General features: G+C 45.5%; 5 protein-coding genes across 9 annotated transcripts; 1 reads left to right on the forward strand and 4 right to left on the reverse strand.

Moving 5' to 3' along the window:
* Window positions 1-171: 171 nt before the first annotated feature.
* LOC147041161 (H-2 class I histocompatibility antigen, K-Q alpha chain-like) lies at window positions 172-2,886 on the reverse strand. Of its 2 annotated transcripts, XM_085900247.1 has the most exons (8): window positions 2,598-2,886; window positions 1,977-2,240; window positions 1,593-1,871; window positions 1,159-1,467; window positions 916-1,038; window positions 750-821; window positions 420-474; window positions 172-320 (listed from the first exon to the last, which is right to left on the reverse strand). In XM_085900247.1, the coding sequence occupies exons 1-7, from the start codon at window positions 2,662-2,664 to the stop codon at window positions 440-442; spliced, it is 1,149 nt and encodes a 382-aa protein (XP_085756373.1). In that variant the 5' UTR covers window positions 2,665-2,886; the 3' UTR covers window positions 172-320; window positions 420-439. The 2 variants fall into 2 exon arrangements, with proteins under 2 accessions (XP_085756373.1, XP_085756372.1); XM_085900246.1 differs by lacking the exon at window positions 2,598-2,886 and having other exon boundaries at window positions 1,977-2,337.
* On the reverse strand, window positions 218-6,915 carry LOC147041162 (H-2 class I histocompatibility antigen, K-Q alpha chain-like). 2 transcript variants are annotated; one of them, XM_085900244.1, is made up of 9 exons: window positions 6,773-6,915; window positions 6,172-6,435; window positions 5,753-6,031; window positions 5,339-5,647; window positions 5,096-5,218; window positions 4,921-5,001; window positions 4,804-4,872; window positions 4,469-4,523; window positions 3,925-4,364 (listed from the first exon to the last, which is right to left on the reverse strand). In XM_085900244.1, exons 1-8 carry the CDS (start codon window positions 6,834-6,836, stop codon window positions 4,489-4,491), a joined length of 1,224 nt encoding a protein of 407 aa, XP_085756370.1. In that variant the 5' UTR covers window positions 6,837-6,915; the 3' UTR covers window positions 3,925-4,364; window positions 4,469-4,488. The 2 variants fall into 2 exon arrangements, with proteins under 2 accessions (XP_085756369.1, XP_085756370.1); XM_085900243.1 differs by lacking the exon at window positions 3,925-4,364 and adding an exon at window positions 218-320 and having other exon boundaries at window positions 4,804-5,001.
* A 733-nt stretch (window positions 6,916-7,648) lies between these two features.
* On the reverse strand, window positions 7,649-14,999 carry fbxl2 (F-box and leucine-rich repeat protein 2). Of its 3 annotated transcripts, none has more exons than XM_085901406.1 (14): window positions 14,589-14,999; window positions 13,302-13,363; window positions 11,078-11,132; window positions 10,920-10,994; window positions 10,732-10,826; window positions 10,504-10,668; window positions 10,311-10,437; window positions 10,160-10,234; window positions 9,958-10,088; window positions 9,721-9,781; window positions 9,596-9,640; window positions 9,417-9,473; window positions 9,024-9,236; window positions 7,649-8,864 (listed from the first exon to the last, which is right to left on the reverse strand). In XM_085901406.1, the coding sequence occupies exons 1-14, from the start codon at window positions 14,616-14,618 to the stop codon at window positions 8,757-8,759; spliced, it is 1,299 nt and encodes a 432-aa protein (XP_085757532.1). In that variant the 5' UTR covers window positions 14,619-14,999; the 3' UTR covers window positions 7,649-8,756. The 3 variants fall into 3 exon arrangements, with proteins under 3 accessions (XP_085757532.1, XP_085757531.1, XP_085757533.1); XM_085901405.1 differs by having other exon boundaries at window positions 7,649-8,546; window positions 10,920-11,021; XM_085901407.1 differs by lacking the exon at window positions 7,649-8,864 and having other exon boundaries at window positions 9,057-9,280; window positions 10,920-11,021.
* Window positions 15,000-16,225: 1,226 nt separating this feature from the next.
* Window positions 16,226-20,796, forward strand: susd5 (sushi domain containing 5). The gene is made up of 5 exons (XM_085901140.1): window positions 16,226-16,549; window positions 17,082-17,259; window positions 18,163-18,272; window positions 18,367-18,555; window positions 18,846-20,796. Exons 1-5 carry the CDS (start codon window positions 16,489-16,491, stop codon window positions 20,375-20,377), a joined length of 2,070 nt encoding a protein of 689 aa, XP_085757266.1. The 5' UTR covers window positions 16,226-16,488; the 3' UTR covers window positions 20,378-20,796.
* A 441-nt stretch (window positions 20,797-21,237) lies between these two features.
* On the reverse strand, window positions 21,238-24,500 carry crtap (cartilage associated protein). Its single transcript, XM_085901102.1, has 7 exons — window positions 23,541-24,500; window positions 22,676-22,825; window positions 22,427-22,598; window positions 22,226-22,354; window positions 22,000-22,145; window positions 21,856-21,939; window positions 21,238-21,460 (listed from the first exon to the last, which is right to left on the reverse strand). The coding sequence occupies exons 1-7, from the start codon at window positions 23,988-23,990 to the stop codon at window positions 21,422-21,424; spliced, it is 1,170 nt and encodes a 389-aa protein (XP_085757228.1). The 5' UTR covers window positions 23,991-24,500; the 3' UTR covers window positions 21,238-21,421.
* Window positions 24,501-24,536: the final 36 nt, after the last annotated feature.

Consider the following 24,536-nt stretch of genomic DNA (forward strand, 5'->3'; position numbering starts at 1 on the left):
CTTATATTTTTTAAAATGTATTTCATAATAATAAATTGCTTGATTAAAGAGTCTTAAGGTTTTTAAAGAATCAAATTCATCCAGATATCAACTTTCATGATGCAACTTCCAACCGGTGGTAACCACTGACTTGATTTGTTTAATTGCACAAAACCAAAGTAAACAAACGAGATTTTCCACTTGGGTCGGCCATAGTCTTCAGGTTTTGGGTGATCAGCAGAAACTTGACAGAAACATAATTATTCTTGACTTGAAGACAAAAAACATCTGTATTTCCAAATGCGGTGCGATGAGAAAGTCTTCTGAAAGAATTCCAACACCTGAAGAAAGAGGAGTAAAATAGTGAACAAGAATCCAAATGTTCCCTAACCCACCACCAGAATCCGAAGACCACCTGTGGTCAGCATGAGCTAACTCACCATGTGACTGCTACTGCCTCTCATTCAGAAATAGACCCACAGTAGGTGGAAACAGCTAAAAACAATAGAGGTTCAATTACACATGACAATCATTTTGATGAAGAACGTCATGTCCATTCCTTTCAATGGAAAAAAAAAAAAGCATTTGCAAGCGTGGTTGCTGAACATGTTTTGGCTCATATCTCAGGGCACCCTTTGACGGCAACAATGGTGTGAGCTGACATTTTCTGACGGGACTCCTCATTGACACTTTCGCTTTGAATCAAACCTTGACATGACATGGCTGCCTTGTTATTGTGGCTCAAAGGAAGCAGAAAAAAATTGACTTACTTAATTGTCCTTCTTCTTCTACTTCTTCTTTTCTTTTCGGCTTTTCCTCTTTACAAGCTTGAGAGTATGCAGCTGAAATAAAAGAGAAGCCAGAGGAGATTAGGAATGGTCACAAACAATGTTTTCTTTGGATGTTCCTGACGGAGCAAACATTTGTGTTGCTCACCTTGTTTGGATTTGCGACGCTTGACAAGGACCACCACCACCACCACCACGATCGCAATCACCACCACAGTGACGATCACCAACGGGCGAACGATGTCCACCACCTTCTTCCTGTCTTGCTCTTCTTCACACGGCAAAGCGCGTGCGACAAAGAGAGACACGTGAACGACTGTTGTCGTGACACCGAGCCGTCGCAAGAGCCCCACAGCCAATGGGACGTGTCTGAGTCACGATAAACGCTCACCCTGGATGCGTGCGTTGCTCAGGATGCTTGTGGCGTTCAGCTTGATGACGAGGTGTTCCGAGACGCCGGCCAACCGGAACACGCATTCGTACTCCTCCTCCGCAGCGGGCGTCACCTCCACTTTCAGGTGGACCGAGGTCTGGAAGGTTCCGTCGTGGTTGGGGAGGGTCGCCCCCATCTCCACGTCCTCGTGGATCTCCTCGCCATTCTTCCTCCAAAAGAGGGAAGATGTAATGGGGTAGAAACCCGTGGCGTGGCAGGTGACTGGAGAGGAAGGCGTCTTCTGCAGGAGAGACAGCTTGGGAAGCTCTGTACGCAAAGGCAAAGATGGAGGAAAACGCATAAGGAGGGCAGGAAAGATGGAGAGAATGCGAAGGGAGGAAAGACAAAAAGTGTGTGTGTGAGGTTGAGAGATGGTGTGAGAGGCGACGTACCGGTTCTCATCAGGTAGTCCCTCCCGTTGCTCACATGCTTCTTCAACTCAAAAGGACACACCTCAGTGAGGATCATCTTCCTGACTTGATTGTCCACGTCTAATTGGTCATACTTCAATTTGGTGACGAAAGCTTGTGGATTTGCTGCGATCCATGTCATCGTCTTCGCCTCAAATGATAGGAAGTCTTCTCCATCGTAACGGATGTGCTGCCAACCATCAACCTCACCCGTCTCATCGTCCCATTCACAGCCTCTCTTCACCTGAATCATGTGAACACCTGAAAGGATCGCACGCAAGATTCAGTGACGATAATCGGAGAGGAGCCAGCAGTGACAAGTGTACCAGCATATGAAATGAATTTGACGAGCTCACGTAAACAAACCTCCAGTTTGGTTGAAGCGATTTTTTGCGGTTTCAATGTTGCGTTTCATGATTTGCTCATTCTGCATATTGATCTCCGTCTCTCTCTGCCAAAAGTACAGCTCATCTTCTGTGATCTTGTTCACCCAGTCATGTTTGGCTTTCGTTTCCCTGTGGTCACTGTCATACTGCAGAATCTGAACGTCGTCAACATACGCCACCAGCAGGTACTCTGGTAGCTTTGCAACTTGAGAGCCCGTCTTGAAATAATTGAGCGTGTGAATGACTGAAAGACAAAAAAAATAAAATAATAAGCGACACACATGATCTTGCTCTGTTTTCACATTGGGTAATCTTGTGCAATTCATATTTGCAATTCGATTGGATATTGTGTACATCACTTTGATTTGTATCGTTTTTAACTAAATATTCCAACAGTTATTATAATAGCATTGTTTCTGCCTAACTCTGAGAGAACGAGTCTCCTATGTGGAAGAATTTTCCGCTCATGAAATGTTGACGCAGGAGACATGTGAGGAATATTTAACAAAAAAAAAAAAAAAAAGAATAAATGCGTCAGTTCAAAATCAAGAGCGTCAATCTTTAGGATAATAAAACGAGTTGGAAGCAAAGTACAACTTACCAAGCGTCACGCTGTGTATTTGCACGGCCGCAACAAATAATGCAAGTAAATTCATTCCAAGCATCATCAAGTAATTTTTGCCATTTTAGTCAAGCGGAGGATTTGCTCAAACATAGGACTAGTCCAACTGGCGCACGCAGAATGACAGCAAACTGCAGTTTGACTGACGACAATGAATGAATAGACTTGAATGTGCGTGTCAAAACTGGTTCTACTGGTACATGTATGTAGGTTAGCTTCGCCGCCATTGGCTGTGATGAACTATTCAATTAGTTTGAAGCGCTTTTAGTGTTGTCTTTGGCGACCTGCTCATTACTATAGCACTGATGCCCATCTTGTTTTCCCGGTGCTCCGGCTCATCAGCTGTAACACAATAAAAATCCCCCTGAAATTAAGACTGAACGACTTGATTCAAAATCACTTATCCCCTTTTCTGTATGATGTTCGGAAGGCTATACCAAAAACGCCATTCCCAATACAGCTATTGACTTTTTCACCACCACTGGCCAGATGCTTAGCCAGATAAATTTGTCTTTCATATTTTACGAAAGTGATGCTGAAAGTATCTGGTGAGATTGTTTTGCTTGGATGCACACCTGATGTTTGTCAGCTTTTGAGACTGTAACCAATGAGCTTCTTGTCGCACTGGTTTATCTGCATTTTTGATTGTTGAACAATCATCACAACATCAATCATGATGTGGTGAATTGTCTTCGTGGCACCGCTGGTCTTCATAAAACACAAAAACTCAAGCTGAAGGTTCATTAAAGGCCATATCATAGAAATGTGTCTTAAATGTTTCTACTGAGGTAACAGTTCTAATATCCATTGGTAGGGCATTCCAAAGCTCTGGAGCCCGAATAGAAAATGCTCTAGACCCTGCAGACATTTTTTTGGCCCTCGGGGTCATTAAAAAAACTGGCTTTTTGTGAGCGGAGGTTACGAGACGGAACAACTAGGTCGACGAGATATGAAGTCGCTAAGCCATGCAATGGTTTATAGGTTAATAGAAGAACCTTGAAGTCACATCTTAAATGGACCTGGAGCCAATGTAAGTTGGCTAATATTGGGGTAATGTGATCAAATTTTCTTGTCCGTGAGAGCAGCCTTGCAGCAGCATTTTGTGCTAAATGTAGACTTTTGATACTGGACTTAGGAAGACCAGAGAATAAATAATATAATATCTAATAAATAGGTCTTGTCACCGTGGGATAGTAGGAAACAAAATTTACATCTCTTTGTGTGCCTTGGCATGTGAAGAAATTGACAATAAAGCAGACTTTGAAAAACATTTTTATTTTCTTTAAACAATCTTTAAAATCGAGACACAGTATGTGTGAGTTTACTCAATCTGTAAAATGAAAATAATATGTAACACATTTGAAAACTATTTATATCATCACTATTTTATTATTTACCTGATTATAATCAATTTTCTTATATTTTTTAAAATGTATTTCATAATAATACATTGCTAAATGAGAGAGTCTTAAAGTTATTAAGAGCTCAAATTCATCCAGATATCAACTTTCATGATGCAACTTCCAACCGGTGGTAACCACTGGCTTGATTTGTTTAATTACACAAAACCAAAGTGAATAAACAAGGGACTTTCCACTTGTCTTCAGGATGTGGGTGATCAGCAGAAACTTGACAGAAACATAATTAAATAATACATACACAATAATAGAAATAATATATGAATAATAAAATCTGTATTTCCAAATGCGGTACTATGAGAAAAATCCTCTGAAATGATTCCAAGACCTGAAGAAAAAAGAGCTGAACAAAATAGTGAACAAGAATCCAAATGTTCCCTAACCCACCACCAGAATCCGAAGACCACCTGTGGTCAGCATGAGCTAACTCACCATGTGACTGCTACTGCCTCTCATTCAGAAATAGACTCACAGGAGGTGGAAACAGCTAAAAGAGCACAAACACAACGAGAGGTTACACATGACAACAATTTTGATGAAGAATGTCATGTCCATTCATTTCAATGGAAAAAAAAAAGCATTTGCAAGCGTGGTTGCTGAACATGTTTTGGCTCATATCTCAGGGCACCCTTTGACAGCAACCACGGTGTGAGCTGACATTTTCTGACGGGGCTCCTCATCGACACTTTCGCTTTGAATCAAACCTTGACATGACATGGCTGCCTTGTTATTGTGGCTCAAAGGAAGCAGAAAAAAAAATTACTCACTTAATTGTCCTTTTTCTTCTTCTTCTTTTCTTTCCGGCTTTTTCTCTTTACAAGCTTGAGAGTATTCAGCTGAAATAAAAGAGAATATGAGAGACATGGCTGCCTTGTCATCGTGGCTTAATTGTCCTTCTTCTTCTTCTTCTACTTCTTCTTCTTTTCTTTTCGGCTTTTCCTCTTTACAAGCTTGAGAGTATTCGGCTGAAATAAAAGAGAAGCCAGAGGAGATTAGGAATGGTCACAAACAATGTTTTCTTTGGATGTTCCTGACGGAGCAAACATTTGTGTTGCTCACCTTCTATGGATTTGAGACGTTTGGCAAGGACCACCACCACCACCACCACGATCGCAATCACCACCACAGTGACGATCACCACCAGGAGAACGATGTCCTTCACCTTCTTCCAGTTTTGCTCTTCTTCATAGGGGAAAGCGCGTGCGATGAAGAGAGACACGTGAACGACTGTTGTCGTGACACCGAGCCGTCACGCTCGCCCCGCAGCCAATCAGACGTGTCTGAGTCACGACAAACGCTCACCCCGGATGCGTGCGTTGCTCAGGATGCTTCCGTCGTCCAGCTTGATGACGAGGTCTTCCGAGACGCCGGGCAGCCGGAACACGCATTCGTACTCCCGCTCCGCGGCGGGCGTCACCTCCGCTTTCAGGTCGACCGAGGTCTGGAAGGTTCCGTCGTGGTTGGGGAGGGTCGCCCCCATCTCCACGTCCTCGTGGATCTCCTCGCCGTTCTTCCGCCAAAAGAGGGAAGATGTAATAGGGTAGAAACCCGTGGCGTGGCAGGTGACTGGAGAGGAAGGCGTCTTCTGCAGGAGAGACAGCTTGGGAAGCTCTGCACGCAAAGGCAAAGATGGAGGGAAACATGAGGAGGGCAGGAAAGATGGAGAGAATGTGTAGGAAAGAGCATGTGTGGAGAGCGAGAGCGAGGACAATTTACCGGTTCTTGTCAGGAAGTCCCTCCCGTTGTTCAAATGTGTCTTCAACAGCTCAGGACACACCTCGGTGAGGATCTTCTGCCTGACTTTAGTGTCCTCGTCTAATAGGTCATATTTCAATTTGGTGACGAAAGCTTGTGGATGTACTGCGGTCCATGTCATCGTCTTCGCCTGAAATGATAGGAAGTCTTCTCCATCGTAGCAGTAGTGCTCCCAACCATCAACCTCATTTGTCTCATCGTCCCATTTACAGCCTTTCATCACCTGAATCATGTGAACACCTGAAAGGATCGCACACAAGATTCAGTGGTGATAATCGGATAGGAGCCAGCAGTGACATATCTGTTTATTAGTCATGAAAAAAAAATGGTATCATCATATGAAATGAATTTTACAAGCGGGCACTTGGAGGGAAACAAACCTCCAGTTTGGTTGAAGCGCTTTTTAGCGGTTTCAATGTTGAGTTTCATGATCCGCTCATTCTGCATATTGATCTTCGTCTCTACCTCCCAGAAGTAAGGATTATCTTCTGTGATCTTGTTCACCCAGTCATGTTTGGCTTTCGTTTCCCTGTGGTCACTTTCATACTGCAGAATCTGAACGCCGTCAACATACGCCACCAGCAGGTACTCTGGTAGCTTTGCAACTTGAGAGCACGTCTTGAAATAATTGAGCGTGTGAATGACTGAAAGACAAAAAAAAAAAAAAAAAAAAGCGACACACATGATCTTGCTCTTTTTTCACATTGGGTAATCTTGTGCAATTCATATTTGCAATTCGATTGGATATTGTGTACATCACTTTGATTTGTATCGTTTTTAACTAAATATTCCAACAGTTATTATAATAGCATTGTTTCTGCCTAACTCTGAGAGAACGAGTCTCCTATGTGGAAGAATTTTGACGCAGCAGACATGTGAGGAATATTTAACAAACAAAAAAAAGAATAAATGCGTCAGTTCAAAATCAAGAGCGTCAATCTTTAGGATAATAAAACGAGTTGGAAGAAAAGTACAACTTACCAAGCGTCACGCTGTGTATTTGCACGGCCGCAACAAATAATGCAAGTAAATTCATTCCAAGCATAATCAAGTAGTTTTAGCCGTTTTAGTCAAGCGGAGGATTTGCTCAAACATAGGACTAGTCTAACGGGCGGACAATTGGAAATACCTCCCACTGAGGGTGACAAGGAATGAATATAGACTTGAATGTGCGTGTCAAAACTGGTTCTACTGGTACATGTACGTTAGCTTTGCCGCCATATTGGATGTGAAAAAGCCGTGTGCTGGATGACCTATTCTATTTGTTCGAAGCGCTTTTAGTGTTGTCTTTGGCGACCTGCTCATTACTATAGCACTGATGCCCATCTTGTTTTCCCGGTGATCCATCTCAACAGCTGTGATGCAATAAAAAATCCCTCTGAAATTAAGACTGAACGACTTGATTTGAAATCACTTATCGCTTATTCTGTATGATGTTCGGAAGGCTTCGCCAAAAACTAACAATGTACGTGATTCCCAAAATAGCTATTGACTTTTTCACCACCAATGGCCAGACCCTTAGTTTCAAATCAGTCTTTCATATTTTACTAAATTGATAGTGAAAGTATCTGGTGAGAAAATCTGGATGCACACCTGACGTTTGTCTGCTTTTGAGACTGTAACCAATGAGTTTGTTGTCGCACTGGCTTATCTGCATTTTTGATTGTTGAACAATCATCACAACATCAATTAAGTAGTGTTGCACCTTGAAAGATAAAGTAATAAATGATCAGATTTACCATTGAAATCTTTTTTTTCAACTTGCACACTTTTGACCCGAATCTGGCGTGGGGTGCGTGACAGCAAGCGTTTTATTGCAAGCGTGTCAACAAGAAGAATAAAAGGCATGGATGTGCATTTTACATTGTAAAAATTCTAACGTTTTTATTTCGAGACAGGGTATGTGAATTTACTCAATCTGTAAAATGAAAATAACATCTAACACATTTTTATTTCCTTCAAACTAGGTACTGTATATTTGCCTTAGAAATGACATAATTTTTAAAATATGAGAAATCTTTATAATTGTCCATTTGCATTTTTCTGTAATTTTCCTAATTTATAGAATGAAATTTCTTTGTATATAATACACTTTTACTTGTATAACTCTTTGTATCTTAAAATTTTTGCGTATTTCCTACTGGAATTTTAGCTCAATGCAGAAAGTAAATCAGCAACACACAAAAATGTTGCCTCAAGAAGCATGTATTTCCTATGGTTTCACTTTATTTATCCATCTGTTTATTTTCTCAAACATAAAACTGTTAAAGACCTTTTCAAAGAAAAGGGAAGGGCGTTAGCGTCAGCTTAGCCAGTCCATCTTTTTTTTTTTTCAATCCTTTTTTTTGTTTGCATCATCCACAAACTATCCTGCCGAAAATCTTCCGTCTCCCCATAATCCTTGAGTCCCGTCATGAAATGCTATGATTTTTTTCTTTTGTCCCAAATGATGCGTGATTGTCAAAATGGGAAACCGTTTGTAAAATGTAGCGAATGGAAGGCGGGCTACCAATGTAAACAAGTTAGCGTGGTGCAAAGCTAATCCGGGATGTAAACAAATGCTGTAATACTTCTTTGTTTAACACTGCGGCTCTGAATTGACACTTAGGCGGGGGGGCAGGAAGAATCGTTACGATAAGCCAAAAAGTAAAAAAAAAATGGCCTCTTCTTTTCTCAGTTCAAACAAAATCTCAAAATGGCAGTCCTGTTTCACCCGTGGCGTCTGGCGATTGTCCATTCTGGATGTGCGTCGGTCCTAAGGAAGGATGGCAAACGAGTGAGAAGATGCTCACGAGGAAGAGGAGGAGCCTACGTAGCGGTCCGGGTAGGACCAGGAAGTGAGTGGGTCCAGCCCCTCCTCTCCTTCTACTAACCCGACCCCTGCCCCTACTCCATCGCCCTTCCTCTGTGGTTTTCAGAGCAGCAGCACCTGCAGGCAGAGGTGGCCCCCCCTGGCCCTCCACTGTCAGAGGATGATGCAACAGCGACAAAGGCGCTGCCCGCCGCCGTGCACCGAGGGAGGGGGCGTGACGGGGGCGAAGTAAGCGTGGACCTTAATGTCGGGAAGGTGGGCCTGCACGAACGTAAATGTGGCAGAATGAAAAAGCCTTCAAAGACAAACTCGCATCAGCTCTCCTCCCTTGTTGATCTTTGCTGCTATCTAGTGTAAACTTTGCGGTATGACCACCTTTTTAATTCTCACGTAAAGATAATACGACAGGGCGTTCGTTACCCGTATGCGCTTGATGCCGGCCCGCGTGACTTGCTGGCAGTCGTAGAGCTCGATGCGCTCCAGGCGGTGGCAGTTCTTCAAGTGCTCCAGGGTGACGTCGGTGATGAGCGGGCAGTTATCCAGCTCCACGACGTTCAGGCGCTCCTGGCCGCAGGCGCTCGCGCTCAGCGCCCGGATGCCGTCGTCCGTGATCAGCTCGCAGTGAGACAGAGACTGCGCGACGGCAGAGGCGGAGACAGATACCTTTTAAACGTGTGCTTCGTTTAAGGAAAGGAAGGAAGGAAACATAGGAAGGGAGGAAGGATGGGACAAGGATCTTGAGGGAGTCAAAACTTGATCTGAATAAGGTACAAAGAAGCAAGAAAAAAAAAACAACAACCGTGTGATGTTTACCAGAGCTTGCAGACGAGGGCAATGGATGGACAGCTGAACCAAAGTGTTATCTGTCACCTACATCAAAAAAAATAAAAAATAAAATAAATAACAGGACTCCGACATCTATTTCAACGCCAATAAAATCCATAAAAGATCAACCAAGTGTAAAATCACAGCCCAGTTGTAAATTCTCTTACCAAAATACATTCTTCTAAGTCCATTTTTTCAAGCTCGTGGCAGTTCTGTAAAGAAGTGACAATCCAAGTTATTGATCGGGGCGGAGAGGAAGAATGTTGATATCGGTAGGGGGGGGGGAACGCACCCTGGCTAACACGGTGAAGCCGGCGTCCGTCACGTGGGAACATCGAGCAGCTTCGAGGATCCTGACAAGCAAACAATCAATCAACGGATCAACCAATCAGAGAACGTGGCTCATCCTACATCTTTATATCGAAGCTCTTTGGGCCCCTCAGCCTTTTTCCTGTTGGATTTGGACTTGTTTTTCTAGTCTGAGGGATTTAGGAAGTTTTGGGAAAATGATGCATTTCTTTTTTTTTACTTGAGTCGAGGACAGTTGAGTCCCAGTGCGATGAGTGAGGCGTCCGTGATGTTGCCGCAGCCCGACACGCAGAGGATCTGCAGCTTGTGGCATCCTCGGCACAGACTCACCAGACCATCGTCGGTGATTTGCTAAAAAAGAAAACACACGACTTGAATAGAATCGGTCTCCTCGTTATTGTTTTTTTTTTTTTTTTTATTACCGTGCACGACTGCAAGTTGATAGCGGTGAGCTCTTGGCAGTGCTTCTGCAAATGTTTCAAGGCGCTGTCGTCCAGCTAGAACACAACATAAATATTATTATTATTTATTTTTTTTTTTACAAAGAAGCAGCCGTCCATTTTTTTGCCGTACTTGTGTGCAGCCTCTGAGGAAGAGTGTCCGTAAAGCGGCGCAGCCTCGAGAAAGAGCGTCGATGCCGTCGCGGGTGATCTGGTCGCACCAGGACAGATTCAGCGTCTCCAACAAGCGGCAGCCGTCGCTAAAATCCACACGTTGCGTATTCATTTTTATTCTCGGGGTGAGGCTGATGAATGATGTGGCGTACCTGAGGGCCTTGAGGGAATGGTTGGTGACGGAGACGCAGGAGGTGAGGTCCAGATGTTTGAGTTTGGAGCAGAACTTGCTGAGGCTGAGGCAGGTGCTGTCTGTGATCTTGGTGCAGCCGTTCAGGTTCAACACTTCGATGTTACGACAGTTCTGTGCAAAAGTTCTACAACGCGGCGATTTGTCAAAAAGGGAGAGGAGTGATGTGAAAAGTGGAACGGGAGCTCACCTCATGGCCGCGTCGCCCACGCTCAGGCATCCCCGCAAGCTGAGCTGCCTCAGGAAACCACCACATCGCTTGGAGATGTTCTCCACCACGCGGCCCTGCGAGGTGAGGAAAAATAAACAAAAAAAAAAACGGATCCGCCGTGACGTCGGGGTCGCCCGCTACAACACAATGAGACGATTCCGTCTCACCTCGATGTCCGTTTGGAAGTTGAACAAGTCGATCTTCTGCCAGTTGCTGCCGTCCAGAGCCAGAACATTCCAGGCCTTGCGGGCACAGATGAGGACAGCGGCCTGTGAAAAGTTGGCCAGCAGGCGGCGATAAAGTGGAACTTTACCGCCGCACTTACCTTGGAGACTTGAGCACACCGGCAGAGGGTGACCACGTCCAGATAGGAGAATATTCTGGACAAAAAAAGAAATAAAGGTTAAAAACAAAAAAACCCTCAATTAGCGCTAGTTTAGCAATTAGCTCAGCTAGCTTTGTTTACATATCACAATACAGATACTTTCCTCCCATTTAACTATTACATTAACTATCACTGCTTGCAAATACTGTGATTACCGTATTTTCCAGAGTATAAGGCGCACCTAAAAACCTAAAATTTTCTCAAAAGCCGACAGTGCGCCTTATAGTCTAGTGTGCCTCATATATGGACCAAATTCCTCAATTTAAACTGGCCCAAAGCATTGTGTCATAAAATCAATCATAAGTGGCCCGCTGAAGACGATGAATCATGAACCAAAAAGACTGGATCATTATTTTGTGATTCTAAAGTAATTTGTTGCGTCTGAAGTTGAAATAAAAAAGATAAAATGAAGAATGATGTGATTTGGATTAAAAATCTGACATGATGCATTAATGGTGCGCCTTATAGTCCGGTGCGCCTTATATAAGGACAAAGTTTTAAAAATGGGCCATTCATTGAAGGTCCGCCTTATAGTCCTTAAAATACGTGTAATACTCTTTTGCCCTTTTTGTTTTCCTTTAAATGTAAATGCCAAGAAGAACAATGGGATGCAGTCGAGGCACTCGCACAAACTCATAAGAGTGGAGGCAACAATAGGGCTCGGCTACTGGGTCGGCTCAATCCATTAATCTTCCAATGAGTAATCTCCGGCGGCGCTGAGGGAGGCAAGGCCACCGGGACACACACACACACACAATCCGGCGATAACACACAAGCAGAAGAAGCCTGCAGGTGGCGATTACAGCTGTCTGGGATTAGGACCCTGAGGACCATCTGAGCGGGGTATGTCAGGACATGTTTAAGTACAGCAGCCTCTAAAGCAAATCAAGGCAAAGCAATTATTAACAATTCCAACAGGGACACATATAAAGATGGTTGATGACCAGGAATTTCCAATTTCAGATGTTTGCCTTGCAGCCAGACGCTTTTAACTGCCCCCCCCCCCCCACTCAATTGTGCTTAAGTACGCCCTTTTCCCCATTTCCAGCGGAACATCATTTTGTTGACAAACACCCGGTTTGTCGAGCGTGGCGCTAAACGAGCCAGCGCTGGCCCTTTAGCGGAAGGACGGTTGCCATGGAGACTACGGCCCCGACTTGAATTTGGGTGGATGCTGAGTCAGTTGCAAAACAACCGCATGGCTGCCAGAACGAGAGGTGAGGCGTAGCCGCGGCGACGTGTGATGTCACGCATCGATGACCCGGTGCAAAGAAACTTCACCGCAAACCGACAAATACAAGTGCCGTGCTGATGAGCTCAGAGGAGCTGACTAGTCATTCCCATCACAAAATGCATTATACTGCCGCCTGGTGAGGAAAACCAGAAGGATCAGCATTTAATTGATGCTGAGTAACATTCTATTGAACAATTTCATCTTATTGCGGAATAGTCACCTACGCTACAACATCAGGAGGTTAACCGAGGTGACGTCAGCCATCTTGTGACCACCTTGGCTGGACGTTCCTGGCCTCTGGCGGCGTGCACTTGACAAACCGCCCGAGCGATGACAAGGCAGCGTCTCGCCGCTCAACTTTAGATAAGAGGCGAGACAGGTCGACGCTCGCCTTGCATAACCATTGTTACCCCGTCACGCTCGTGCTGGTGGGGCACCGCTGGGGCTCGCAGCGCCACTGCGGACTTCCCCACCAGTGGAGATGAGCTATTTATAGAACACGTAGCCACAAATACACGTAGAGTTTGCATATAGAAGCCCTGGAGGTTTTGGCATGGAAAATGTTGCCGTGTGTTAAGTGGGGAAAAAATGGGTCAGTAACATCTTAAGATACATTTAAAAATAACAATATACACATTAATAAATAAATAACAATGTAGTCTATTCCAAAAGGTTCATATCCAATAAATATTTGAGCAAGTTGGGGTTAAAAAAAACCTTTCTGTCTGTAATGGGGTGAGTGGCCACTTGTTGCTTGGCAGATTTCACCCGAGCACAACAATTAGACATATTTAAAAGAAATAATAATAATAATAATAATAATAAAAATGCACAAATTTGGGAAACTTCAATGCGAATTGAAGGGGGGGGTTGTGATACATTTTTGTAAAATGACAAGTGTACAGATTTGTTGTGGAGTCAAGATCTTACCTAAGCAGGAGCTCTTTGGGGAGCTTCTTATTGATGGGGGCTTCATCGCTGCTTGAGAACACCTGCGCGTGCACACACACACACACACACACACACACACACACACACACACACACACACACACACACACACACACACACACACACACACACACACACACACACACACACAAGACACACCGTCAGCATCATTTCCCTGCAATATGACCATCATGTGATTGTTTTTCACAGTATCACTGACACGCTTGTCTCCTTTTTAGTCTGAGGCGGCAGCCATCTGCTGAAGATCACACACGCAAACAGCACGAAGAACACAGGCAGAACATTCCTGATGATAAGGTTGTGTCGGGGCTAATTTCAATCCACGTCCACGCGGGCCAACTCACGCGACGGAAATGTGGGAAAGGTGCGACAGGGATTTGAGCTTGAACAAATCGATAGAAATTTCTCTTTATCGATCGAGCTAGCCTTCCGTGAGGGGCGTTCAGGTGACATCAAGTGTTGCGCCGTGCCAGCTGAGCGACATTCCCAAGCAGGGAGTTCCCCGTTTTGTGTTGCTGATTTGTAAACGGAATAATACAGTGGCACAAAGTCAACCGGGTAATTTGTCGCCTTCGGAAATAGTTTCAGAGCTGCGATAGACATCTGGGCATTCAGTTCTCCTGCTCAGAAAGTAGAGCCCAAGACTTATTTGTGCAATCACTAACAAGCTAACAAGCAGATGACGGGGAAAAAGGTCAAGTCCCATCGAGCCAATGCCATGAGCTAGCAAGCACCAGCTAATTTGAGTGATGGGTCCTGATAGATTTGGATGTGTGTAGAATTTTATGACATATGAGCAAATGGAGGAGACGGTTGCCCGCGTGTACGAACATAAATGGCGTTTTGTTGACATCTTTGCAGCCCACTCCAATTGTTATGCTACAGTGAGCCAATTTGTTATATGTTATGCAAAAATATTCACTATTGAGTGTGCAAAGGAGAGCCAATGAGCTTATGTTGACAAAATAACCATGCAGCCCACGCACACATTTCAGTGCTGCACTTAGCTGACTTGTTGCTCACAGATTTTTGCATCGTGCGCGTTTTGTAAAATGTATAAATGTTGATTGTTATGACAAGCTGAATATGTAACCCAGCGCCGACCTGCACACCCCCGCCCTCCCCGCTGGGAGCCGGTCATCTGAGGCGACAGTGGCCATCGGGCTGGGCCCTCTTATCGGTTGACGTTCTATTAATCGGGACCGACCCCGTAATACCCACGACCCCCCCCACACAGTTGCCCTACCTCGAAGCGGCCCTTGGTGATCCCGTTCATGTCTGCGGCGTCCCTGTTCGCGAGCCGCGTCGACGCCAGCCGAGCCGCCCGGCGGTGCTGTCTCTGTCGCCGTTTTATTTTCGCGTCGCGTCGGTGTCGTTACCGGTGGACTGAGTTGTTGTTGTTGTTGCTCCGGGAGCCGAGCTCGATGGCTCCTCACGCCCTCCTCCGCTTCTTCGTCGTCGTCCTGGTTGTGGTGTACTGCCAGCCGGGCGAGAGGTTGCCTGGTGCAGAGGACGACGACGGCGGCGTTGGAGGGGTTCCGGGGCGGTCGCTAGCGTCGCAGCAGTCCGGCGGCTCCCCAACAGCTGGCCGTCTCATCGCAGGAGCTACAAAATAACAATAATAACATGGACGCTTCGTCAAAAAAAAAAAAGTGACTTCACTTCCGCCTCTTCCCCTTCCGCGACTTGCCCTTTAAAACGCATCAAGAAAAACTTACCGACTTTAACACCCCCCAAAATAAAGAGAACAAATGGATGCAAAGTGTTTATAATCGTCGCCATATTTGATTTATTAGTCAAGAGTGACATGAAATGTACGTCGAAGTTTGTTTTGATATATTTCCACGCTGTCGAGGAAGTGGGAGGAGCCCCGTGACGTCATCGCCGAGAAACAAGCCCGCGTGGCGGATTTGTTTTGATTACTGCATTTCGTCTTTTTTCAACGAATTTGCATATTTACATGCTTATATCTTAATAGTAATTATGATGAGTCGATTTTTGTACGTACCTGACTTTTTAAAATCAATTTCTATCAATATACGTGATTTATTTGATCATTTCCAACCGAAATTACTAATTGGCGTTTGTTGCGCTCTTACTTAATGGAATTAACATTTGACTTTTTACGATGCGAATTTAATACAATAATGCACATTTTATTCTGTTTTATATAACAAGATGAATGTTAATTTTGGCCATAGCATGCATTGTGCACATCCAGGCAGTAGGTGGCAGCACAACTTTGACTCAACATTTACATGGCGGTGTTAAAGGCCCAGCCTAACATTACCATCTAACACTCATTGCTTCCAGTCCAAGGCTTCACAAGAGAGCTACAAAATCTACTTTAGTTGTACGTAGCCACAAATAAGCCTTACACTCCGGTGCAGAACTTTGCGTCTGGCCATTTGCTGAAATCTTTGCGGTGCCTTCAGGTGTCACCTTTTCGCCGTGACCTCCCAATCTGTCTTCCCAAGACTTATTTATTTATGACAGTCACAAGGTGATGTTGCCGCGGCGACCAAATCATCCTTCCTTCTTCTGACCTCTTCTGACTTCCTGTCGGTGACTAAATTGTGCGACTGGGGGTGTGTGCGCGCTTCCTGCCCGATGACACACCTGTGCCAAAAGCGGTAAAACACAATTCTCACCTGCTTCAACCAAGCCACGATGGGTGTGAATCAGTCACACCCATCGTTTTTCCACTTTGACTTATTTTTTGATGACCTTCAAATTGTCTGATGGGCGTGAGTCATGCTGTCAAATGCGCAAAATTGTTTTTTCATTTTAAATTTCAAGGGTAACATCGATATAAAAAATCCCTAAGCTGCTGTGATTTTCCATAAATGGAAGCCAAATATAAAAGCAGGTTGAAAACTTTTAAAGGGCGTGCAATAATCATGCAGGGAATACTTGAATCCACATTGGATTCGCGGAAAAGTGTGACTTTTCACAGCCGCTCTCCATCCGCTTACCAACCGGACCCTCGGCCTCCTCCTCCTCCTCGTCATCCTCATCACGGTCCTCCTCATCTTCATCACACCTCCTCCTCGCTCAGTCTCACCTCTGCAGCCTCTGGAGGAAGTTGAAGTGACTTACGGCGTTGCTTTTTCAGAGCGGAAACAAATCTTTCAGCGGGGAGAAGGATGCTGGGCTTCCTTGGATGCTTTGCTTGTCTTTTGGTGGCTTCTGTTGTCAATGCAAATGGTAAGAGAGGAAAAACTGTTTCAAAATGTTTATAGAAAAAGGAATTACTGATATTACTGTAAAAAGTGTGCCTTTTATGTCCAATTTTCTTTTCAAATTGAATGTTGGTTAAAAATGAAATATGGTTTGAATTAGAAATGTAAACCTTCAACTTTTATTGAGTGACAATAGATATATTGTATCTATATTCAATGTATATATATATAATCAGAATGTAATATAATTTATTATTTTTAATAGTATTTGATATAATAATAATTAATATATTAATTGTATATATTATATATATAATTAATTAATTAATATATATATATATATATATATATATATATATATATATATATATATATATATATATATGGGGCGGCGATGTATAATATATATATATATATATATATATAAAATATACTTATGTAGGTATGTGATGTAGAAATCGTTGAATCAACTTAAAAAGTGCTTCGTAATTGTGTTATTTTTTTCATGTCTGTTTTTGAGCCATGAAAAGCGCAATACGTCCATATTTGTATTGCAGGTCGAGTGTTTGTGGTGGAGCTCGGAAACGCGTCTTCCAGTTTGTCGTTCAGTGACGCCGAGCGGGCTTGCGCCTCCCGGCGGGCCCGGCTAGCGTCGACCTCGGAGCTCAGGCACGCCGTCATGGAGTGTTTCTTCTCCTCGTGCACCCGCGGGTGGCTTTACGGGGGCTCCCTCGGGTAAGAACCCTATTGACCTTTGGCTTTTCCACCTGACGGGAAAATCATGTTCATTGTTGGTCTCGGTTCTGACGTGAGCCATTAAATCATGAACGGGCAACTCGGCCGGCGGTAAAAGGGTTTTAAGGCCTCGGTGCAGACAGACAGATGAAACCGGGAGGTGTGAAACATGGTGAGGACGTGTCAAACCAGGACTGCCGGGAAAAATGCTTGCTCAGACGCCATTTTGGGCTCCACTTACATCAACGTACCGCAATGGCGGCGTCACTTGGTAAATTTCTAGAAAATATATTTAGTTTTAGTTGTCGGTCGGTCCAATTCAGAATGAAAATGGCCCACGCCATCCATCCGTATGACATCATCGTCCAGGAACCAGGAAGTTGCCTTCTCCTCTATGTTGACATTGAAATACGTAACACAATCTAACATCTGTCTCGGAGTTGGCAAACTTATGCTGTTGGCATGCCAACCAACCACAACACACGCACGAAATGACACCCAAACTCGTCTTTTGAATTTCTTCCTTATAAGCCCATGTTGACGAACTCCTGTTAGCGTATGACTCACGATTTCTCACTATTGCCAACGATTAGCGACGCCTTAGGTCGGAGAGGTGGGAAACCGTTCTCCTATCAGGAGACCGATTCCATGTTTGACATCGTTTTAATTCCGCGTGGGAACGTCAACTAGCGGTGCGATAAAGACTCCGCCACATTGCCGGGCTGATATGCTAACAAAATGTTTGCGCTGGGAAATCCGCCAGTGAATGTTTTGCACGGGTCCGACGTGCAACGTAAGCAGAATTGACCCAGTTTATTCTTTGGAGAATTGTATTTAAAAATTATGGCATCGAGACATATTTCGTCATACTATTTGAGTAATGAAGGATTTATGTCTTTTCAGTACCACCGTGTGTAGCTACGTAGGCGGCTCGCTAAAGGCCGTGGACGTGAGGACGGAAAATGCCACGGGGGACTCCGGCAGCTCGAGCGGATTCTGTATCAAAGATAAAGGTCGGTCAACGAATCGGTCAACGAATCGGTCGACGAATCGGTCGAGTCGAGGGACAACAAAATGTTCCGATCGTTTTGTTTTTCTTGGCAACAGGCGTAGCGTGCGGAGACCCCCCTTCTTTCCCCAACGCCCGTCTGCAGGGCCAAGGCGGTTTCGAACTGGGCGACGAACTCCTCTACACATGCGTGGCGGGATACGTCATGCCCAACGGTCACAACGCCTTCAGCTTGTTATGCGACAGCTGTGGCGAGTGGTACGGATTGGTCCAGATTTGCGTCAAAGGTACAAAATAATAAAGAGCTGCCATTTTGTTCTGTTTTGAGACCTGGTCAGTGACCCTCCGCCCCAATTCCTGCTCTTTGAGCGGACAATGTATCTCTTGTGAGTCCGGATAGAAAATGGCCGCCGTGGCACCCGGGTGCGACATGCCGTGCCGTGGCCCGATTTACGGCTAAGGTAGAAGAAAAAGAAAGCGGTCGGGAAGCTGAGAGCATACTCGGCCCAAACCGGGCTTCACGGAAAAAAGTCAGTCGTTCAATTAGATCGTGTAAAACTGATTGTCTCTGTTGCAGACTCGACCGAGACTCACGTGGATTACGATGACCAGTTCACGTACGCCGATGCGGACAATCAGAACGAGGACCACGGGCCCGTGGAGGTTCACGAGATCACGATCCACACGGAAGAACCCAGAGATCAGGAGCTGCAAAAAATCCACTTTCAAAGAGAAGAAGTGGATTCAAATCTGGATGGTCAGCACGAGGTGGAAGTAGACGCCGCGGAAACGAGCGATAAGGAACGAGGCGTGGTGGACTCCGCCGAGCACCCGAGTTGGGGGCAGGAAGTGGTGACCACGGCGTCCACGGACCCGCCAGGCTCACTCTTGACCCAAAAACACCTCTTCTGGTTTCCCTCGGAAACCTTCCAGCAGGAACAACACCCGGTTTCCGTGGACCCCGTGACCACCACTCAGCGGACCTCCGGCGGCCAATCCGAGGAGAACCTCAACAGCGAGCGAGAGAGTCTCACTCCCCATGTCAGTCAAGTGGAACAAATTCCAGTTGAGCAGGAAGAGGTGGACCACCAAGACCGCTACGAAGACCACGATCACTATGACATGGGCGAGCATGAGGAGGTCCGCTACGGCAGCCGGAACGACAGCTCTGAGGAACGTGGTGTCCATGAGGACAGCAGCCATCTTCAGGAGCCTGTTTCTGAGGAGCATCCGGACCGTGACGATCACGAAGAACCGTACGATGAAAATGAGCACGACGGCGATCACGATGATCACTATGACCACGAACGACATGATGATGAAGATATTGTGCATCAATATGATCACGATGATCAGGACCATGAGGAACGAGACGATGATGACGGCAACGATCATTACGATCACAACGAGCACGACAGCGAGGACCATAACCCGGATAACGACGAGGGCGGGCGGGACGGCGACAGCCACGCCGAACACGATAGCCATTCGGAACACGACAGCCACGAAGACGACGACGACCATCATCAGAGTGTCATCTTTGCCGGAACCGGACGGAATGGCACCCGGGACCACGTGGGAACTGCGACCACCACGGACGAGACCTGGCTGGACGGGCACCCGGTGGCCGCTCACCCTAACGAGGTCGAAGAACTCATCCCTGGCACCAGCGTGGCGGAAACACCGGAATCTCTGGAGACCGCCGCCCCGGACAACCCCGCCTCCTCCTCTGATACCCTCGAGTACGACACCCAGCAGGTGGTCCCCACCCACTCGTGGCTCCTGGACCTCACCCAGCAACCCTTCCTGGATCCGGCACAGGGCGGCGACACCTCGGAGCGCGCCAACTTGCCCGGTGAGATTGGTGAGAGGGGCGAGGTGGAGGGCGAGATGGGCGAGACGGTGTGCGTCGGGGACAACTGCCCACCGCCCAGAGCCTCACGCCGGGGCCCCACCGTGGCGGCCATTATTGCGGCGGTCTGCGTGGTGGCAGCGGCCGTCATATTGACCGTGTGGTGCTACCGGCGGCGACAGCAGAAGAGCTCGGCGTACAACATGAACGGGAAGGGACAAAGCACCCAGCACATGGAGATGCAGCAGAAAGTTTAAGGGAGGGGGAGGGGCGGTATTAAGAGACAAGTCGGACAACGACCAACGTTTAAAAACCACAACAGAGGAGGGCCGCGTCGAAATGTTACTACGGACTGAGGTCGTGACCTCCAAGGAGGCTTTTGCACATTGTGGTATTTTGCCCGCTTTTGTTGTTTTCTTGCTGTTGCTATGTTTGCCACGCGTGTCTATTTTATTATTTTTTTTCTCCCCGTGCTTTACGACTTCGCTTTCAAGCGGAGTGTCGAGCAGTCAGAATTCCCGATTAGTCGTCTGAAATGACTGACACGTAGTCGGTAATGAAATATCGCAATTTGCCGTCGTGATGATGAATGTAACAAATAATATTTACTTGTTGGTGTGATTATTACTCACGGTATGATGTGTGCAATCGTGGACATGACGCTGTCAATTCGATCGCTGAGGTTAAAAAGTGTACGACGTCTATTTCTGGAAATGGACGATTGGGGTAGGCGTGGGGGGGGGTGCAAGACGGACGTCATTTTCATCATAAATCAACTCCGTTTTTAAGATGGCCTCTTTGTGTCCCGTTGGCTTGAATAAACTCCCGAACGTAAAAGTCTGCTTTATTACATCATACTGTTTTTCAAAGCGTCACCGAAAAAAATGAGAAAGGACAAAACACGTTCACTGGGGAGGGAATTTTCCATCGTGGACATTTTAACGGGTGCGTGCGACAAACTGCACCGACACGCGATGTTCAAACACGATTCAACACGTGCGTGCGTGTTTGCTCAGACTGCAGCCGCCCTCACAGCTAAATCGTCTTTGTGATGACGACGATGTCAATTGTGCATCAGTCGCTTTTTTGGGGGAATCATTGGAAGACACTTCGGATGTTTCGGCAACGGCTTTTATTGTCAACCGATTCACAGCGGAGCCATTCTTTCAAGTAACAGCAAGTATAAAAATGTCATCCACCCGCCATTTCATAAAATGAGGCTGGAAAAGATTCTTTTGTAACAACAAATTTCAATAAATAAATGCTGATGTGCGCGCTTTTGCTTTCAGGGTGAATCTTTGCTAATCCAGAAACTCATCTATGAATTCCACCACCTCACCCTGCGGACAACACATAAACATACAGTCAATTAGATTCAGGAGATGTTTGTATATATAATAGAGGAAAATTATATCAAGCAGTAAAAAAAATACAAAATAAAATAATAAAAGAAATATTTTTTACTGTATTATATATTAAAAATAATAGCTAGTGATATTTTAATTATTTTAACTTACTGCAGATTTGATGTTAACAAAAAACATATCAGAGTTCAAAATAATACTTAAGTGATCGTTTGTTATGATAAAGATATTTTTTTTCAAATATTAAATGAATAAATCACTGCTGTATTTATTGATGGCTGGTTTGTCGTGAGTTGAGATTTGCTGCGACCTGGTGGACATATTTGATATTGCAACCTCACAAGTATAAAAAAAAAAAAACTAAAAGTCACCTCATCATCGTCGACGATATGCTTTCTGGCGAAGTCCACCATCTCCATCTGCATGGTGGTCTGATTGTAGTAGCGCACTGCCTCCTACACAACACACGACGTCATCAACGTTGCAATTATTGTCGTCGTGAGTTTGTGACGGACCGCTCTGGGCTGGAAGTCTTCGTCGGTGAGCTGCCATTTATCCTTGTGGAACTTATAGTAGACCACGTTGTTCTTCATCACCTCGTCGGTGGGGTCGAAGAGCAGGTAGCTGGTGGCGCACGGCACCGCGTTCTTCAGATCCTTCACTGCGGGCGCACAATGGACGCTTCAGCACTGACGTCAAGGAGCAGAACTTGAATCATCTGGACCGAGATGAGCAACTCACGCTTGTAGTAGGCAAACTGTAGGTAGTGGTACATGGTGGCCACAAACCTGTCCACCACAAATCCCCCCACCACAGGAGTCAGGTCACTCTCACATTGCACCTTTCTCTCCAACACTTCCGTGTAGTGGTCTGGAGACAAGATGAAGAATCAAATGTATTGGGACAGCTCGAGGTGAGGATAGATGTCTTCAAATGACTGACCGGCGATGTTAGGGTAGAAGTCTTTGAAATCCTTGATGTCCCGGGGGCCCTCAGAGGCGGCGAGGCACTCGTCGTAAACCTTAAAGAAGTCTCGTAAGGCCAGCTCCATGTCAGACACGGACGTTCGGAAGTTCTCGCCGTTGTACGCCCGCACGGCGCGAACGAACAGCATCTTTAAAAAAATAAAAAAAAAAGTTTGTGAGGGATGCCAAGGAAAAGTTGGTTAAGTTCAAGCATCAGGGGTGATACCTCGTAGGATTTGGTCTCCAGGTCTTTAAGGTGCTCCTCGGCCCCCGGCAGGCTCTTGTAATAGGCCATGTTCTTCTGCATCATCTCGTCGTTGGGGTGCCTGAGCAGGAAGGTGTAAGCGGCCGACACAGCCTTGGCCACCCTGTCGCTCTGATTGAAAACAAAACCAGACATGGTGCGAAGGGATCCCAAGTTTGAACAAAATTAGGGCCCACAGATGAACATCAAAATGGGGGGACATTTTTAGCATGAAAACATTTCTGTCATAACAACATAATTGCTAAGGGTTAGATTAATGATCCACACCCTTTTAAATGTTCTTAATAAGCAAATTAATTGACCTATTCAAAATGTTTTTGGAATGTGGGAGGAGGCCAGAGTACTGTATTTTCCGGACTATAAGGCGCACCTAAAAATCTAACATTTTCTCAAAAGCCGACAGTGCGCCTTATAGTCTGGTGCGCCTTATATATGGACCAAATTCCTCAATTTAAACTGGCCCAAAGCATTGTGTCATGAAATCAATCATAAGTGGCCCGCTGAAGACTATGAATCATGAATCAAAAAGACTATGCATCATTATTTTGTGATTATAAAGTAATTTGTTGCAATCTGAAGTTGAAATAAAAAAGATCAAATGGAGAATGATTTGATTTGGATTAAAAATCTGACATGATGCATTAATGGTGCAAAAGTTTGCAAATGGGACATTCATTGAAGGTGCGCCTTATAGTCCGGTGCACCTTATAGTCCGGGAAATACGGTAGTCTAAGAGAATGCAAACTTTCCAGCCAAATGAAAGTACCTTGTACTCCATCACCCCCAAAACTGTTTCACCTCTAGGAGACAATCAAGTTGGTCTCACCTTGAAGTAAGCGTACTGCAAGTACCGGTAGGGAGCCCTCTTCTCAAATTCGTCCATGGTGTCCCGGCTGGGCATGGACTGCCTGAAGGCAGGCAACCCCTGCTTGCATCGCTTCAGACACTGGGCTCTCAGGAGCACGTTTGCAAAGGCTCGCAGCTCAGGGAACTCTGCGAATTTGTTCTCGTCTTCTCGGCGAGCAGAGCTGCAGTTGAGGTTACAGAAAGCTTCGCTGTCCCGCAGCAGCCGGTAGAGGCGCAGGGACATTTCCAGGTACTCCACCGCGTCCCCCCATTTCTCCTCCGAGTACTGGTCCAGCCCGTAATTGTAGGCCGACTCCAGCGGCATGAGTTCGCTTCGGGGGAAGCTTCTGAAGCTGTACTTCTCGTACTGGCAGTGGACCGAACCAAAGCCGAAGAGGAGAACCAGAAGCGACAGCACTGAGGGTGCCATGTTGTTTATTGGGAGGGCCGATTCGGTTACACGTAGCCGGACCGAATCTCTCCGCCCCCCCCCGAGGAAGAAGACTGCTGGAGCTGCTCCTCCCAAAATTCACAACTTTAGAATTTTTTTATTGTTATGTGAAAAAAACAAGAACCAAACACAACATGGTGTTATTATAAAAAAAAATTGCACAAAGTTACCATCTAAAAAAAGGCGGACATGTTATTGCTAATCAGAACCAGGTTGAAACCATATTTTTGTCCCTCCCACTGCCACGTAGCGACCTTGGTACCGATTCATTTCCGTTCCAAAAGTTTCATAATTACCCCAGAACTTACTTTGTCAAGGGCGAAATCATCTAAAGACGCGCTTTTCCACCTACAAAACAATTGTACTGTAGTTAAGTTGAGTAAATAGCGACGTAAATCCGGAAGTAGGGTTCAAGGTATGTGCGTGGGTACGTGGAGACCCCTACCACGTTGACACTTTGCCGAGGATCTACTGCGCATGTGCGATACGTGTACCCCCAAAAAAAGGCTCGCCCATTAACGCCTG

Source organism: Syngnathus leptorhynchus, chromosome 20 (assembly GCF_054491065.1).
Source record: "Syngnathus leptorhynchus isolate UIUO chromosome 20, UIUO_Slep, whole genome shotgun sequence".
Lineage (NCBI taxonomy): Eukaryota > Metazoa > Chordata > Actinopteri > Syngnathiformes > Syngnathidae > Syngnathus > Syngnathus leptorhynchus.

What these genes read in the sequence shown, in the direction of transcription:
- LOC147041162 (XM_085900243.1), bottom strand. Translation starts at nt 6,836, where the DNA reads ATGCTTGGAATGAATTTACTTGCATTATTTGTTGCGGCCGTGCAAATA. An exon ending in GGACTTCCTGACAAGAACCG is followed by an intron (nt 5,648 to 5,752) that starts GTAAATTGTCCT and finishes CTTTGCGTGCAG; the next exon opens with AGCTTCCCAAGCTGTCTCTC. An exon ending in AGAAGAAAAAGGACAATTAA is followed by an intron (nt 4,524 to 4,803) that starts GTGAGTAATTTT and finishes GTGCTCTTTTAG; the next exon opens with CTGTTTCCACCTCCTGTGAG.
- fbxl2 (XM_085901405.1), bottom strand. Translation starts at nt 14,618, where the DNA reads ATGAACGGGATCACCAAGGGCCGCTTCGAG. An exon ending in ACTTCCAAACGGACATCGAG is followed by an intron (nt 10,827 to 10,919) that starts GTGAGACGGAAT and finishes CTCACCTCGCAG; the next exon opens with GGCCGCGTGGTGGAGAACAT. An exon ending in CATTCCCTCAAGGCCCTCAG is followed by an intron (nt 10,438 to 10,503) that starts GTACGCCACATC and finishes TGTGGATTTTAG; the next exon opens with CGACGGCTGCCGCTTGTTGG.
- susd5 (XM_085901140.1), top strand. Translation starts at nt 16,489, where the DNA reads ATGCTGGGCTTCCTTGGATGCTTTGCTTGTCTTTTGGTGGCTTCTGTT. An exon ending in ATTCTGTATCAAAGATAAAG is followed by an intron (nt 18,273 to 18,366) that starts GTCGGTCAACGA and finishes TCTTGGCAACAG; the next exon opens with GCGTAGCGTGCGGAGACCCC. An exon ending in GGTCCAGATTTGCGTCAAAG is followed by an intron (nt 18,556 to 18,845) that starts GTACAAAATAAT and finishes TCTCTGTTGCAG; the next exon opens with ACTCGACCGAGACTCACGTG.
- crtap (XM_085901102.1), bottom strand. Translation starts at nt 23,990, where the DNA reads ATGGCACCCTCAGTGCTGTCGCTTCTGGTTCTCCTCTTCGGCTTTGGT. An exon ending in TGCAGTACGCTTACTTCAAG is followed by an intron (nt 22,826 to 23,540) that starts GTGAGACCAACT and finishes GTTTTCAATCAG; the next exon opens with AGCGACAGGGTGGCCAAGGC. An exon ending in TGGAGACCAAATCCTACGAG is followed by an intron (nt 22,599 to 22,675) that starts GTATCACCCCTG and finishes ATTTTTTTAAAG; the next exon opens with ATGCTGTTCGTTCGCGCCGT.
- LOC147041161 (XM_085900246.1), bottom strand. Translation starts at nt 2,322, where the DNA reads ATGAATTGCACAAGATTACCCAATGTGAAAACAGAGCAAGATCATGTG. An exon ending in GCGTCGCAAATCCAAACAAG is followed by an intron (nt 822 to 915) that starts GTGAGCAACACA and finishes CTTTTATTTCAG; the next exon opens with CTGCATACTCTCAAGCTTGT. An exon ending in AGAAGAAGAAGGACAATTAA is followed by an intron (nt 475 to 749) that starts GTAAGTCAATTT and finishes TATTGTTTTTAG; the next exon opens with CTGTTTCCACCTACTGTGGG.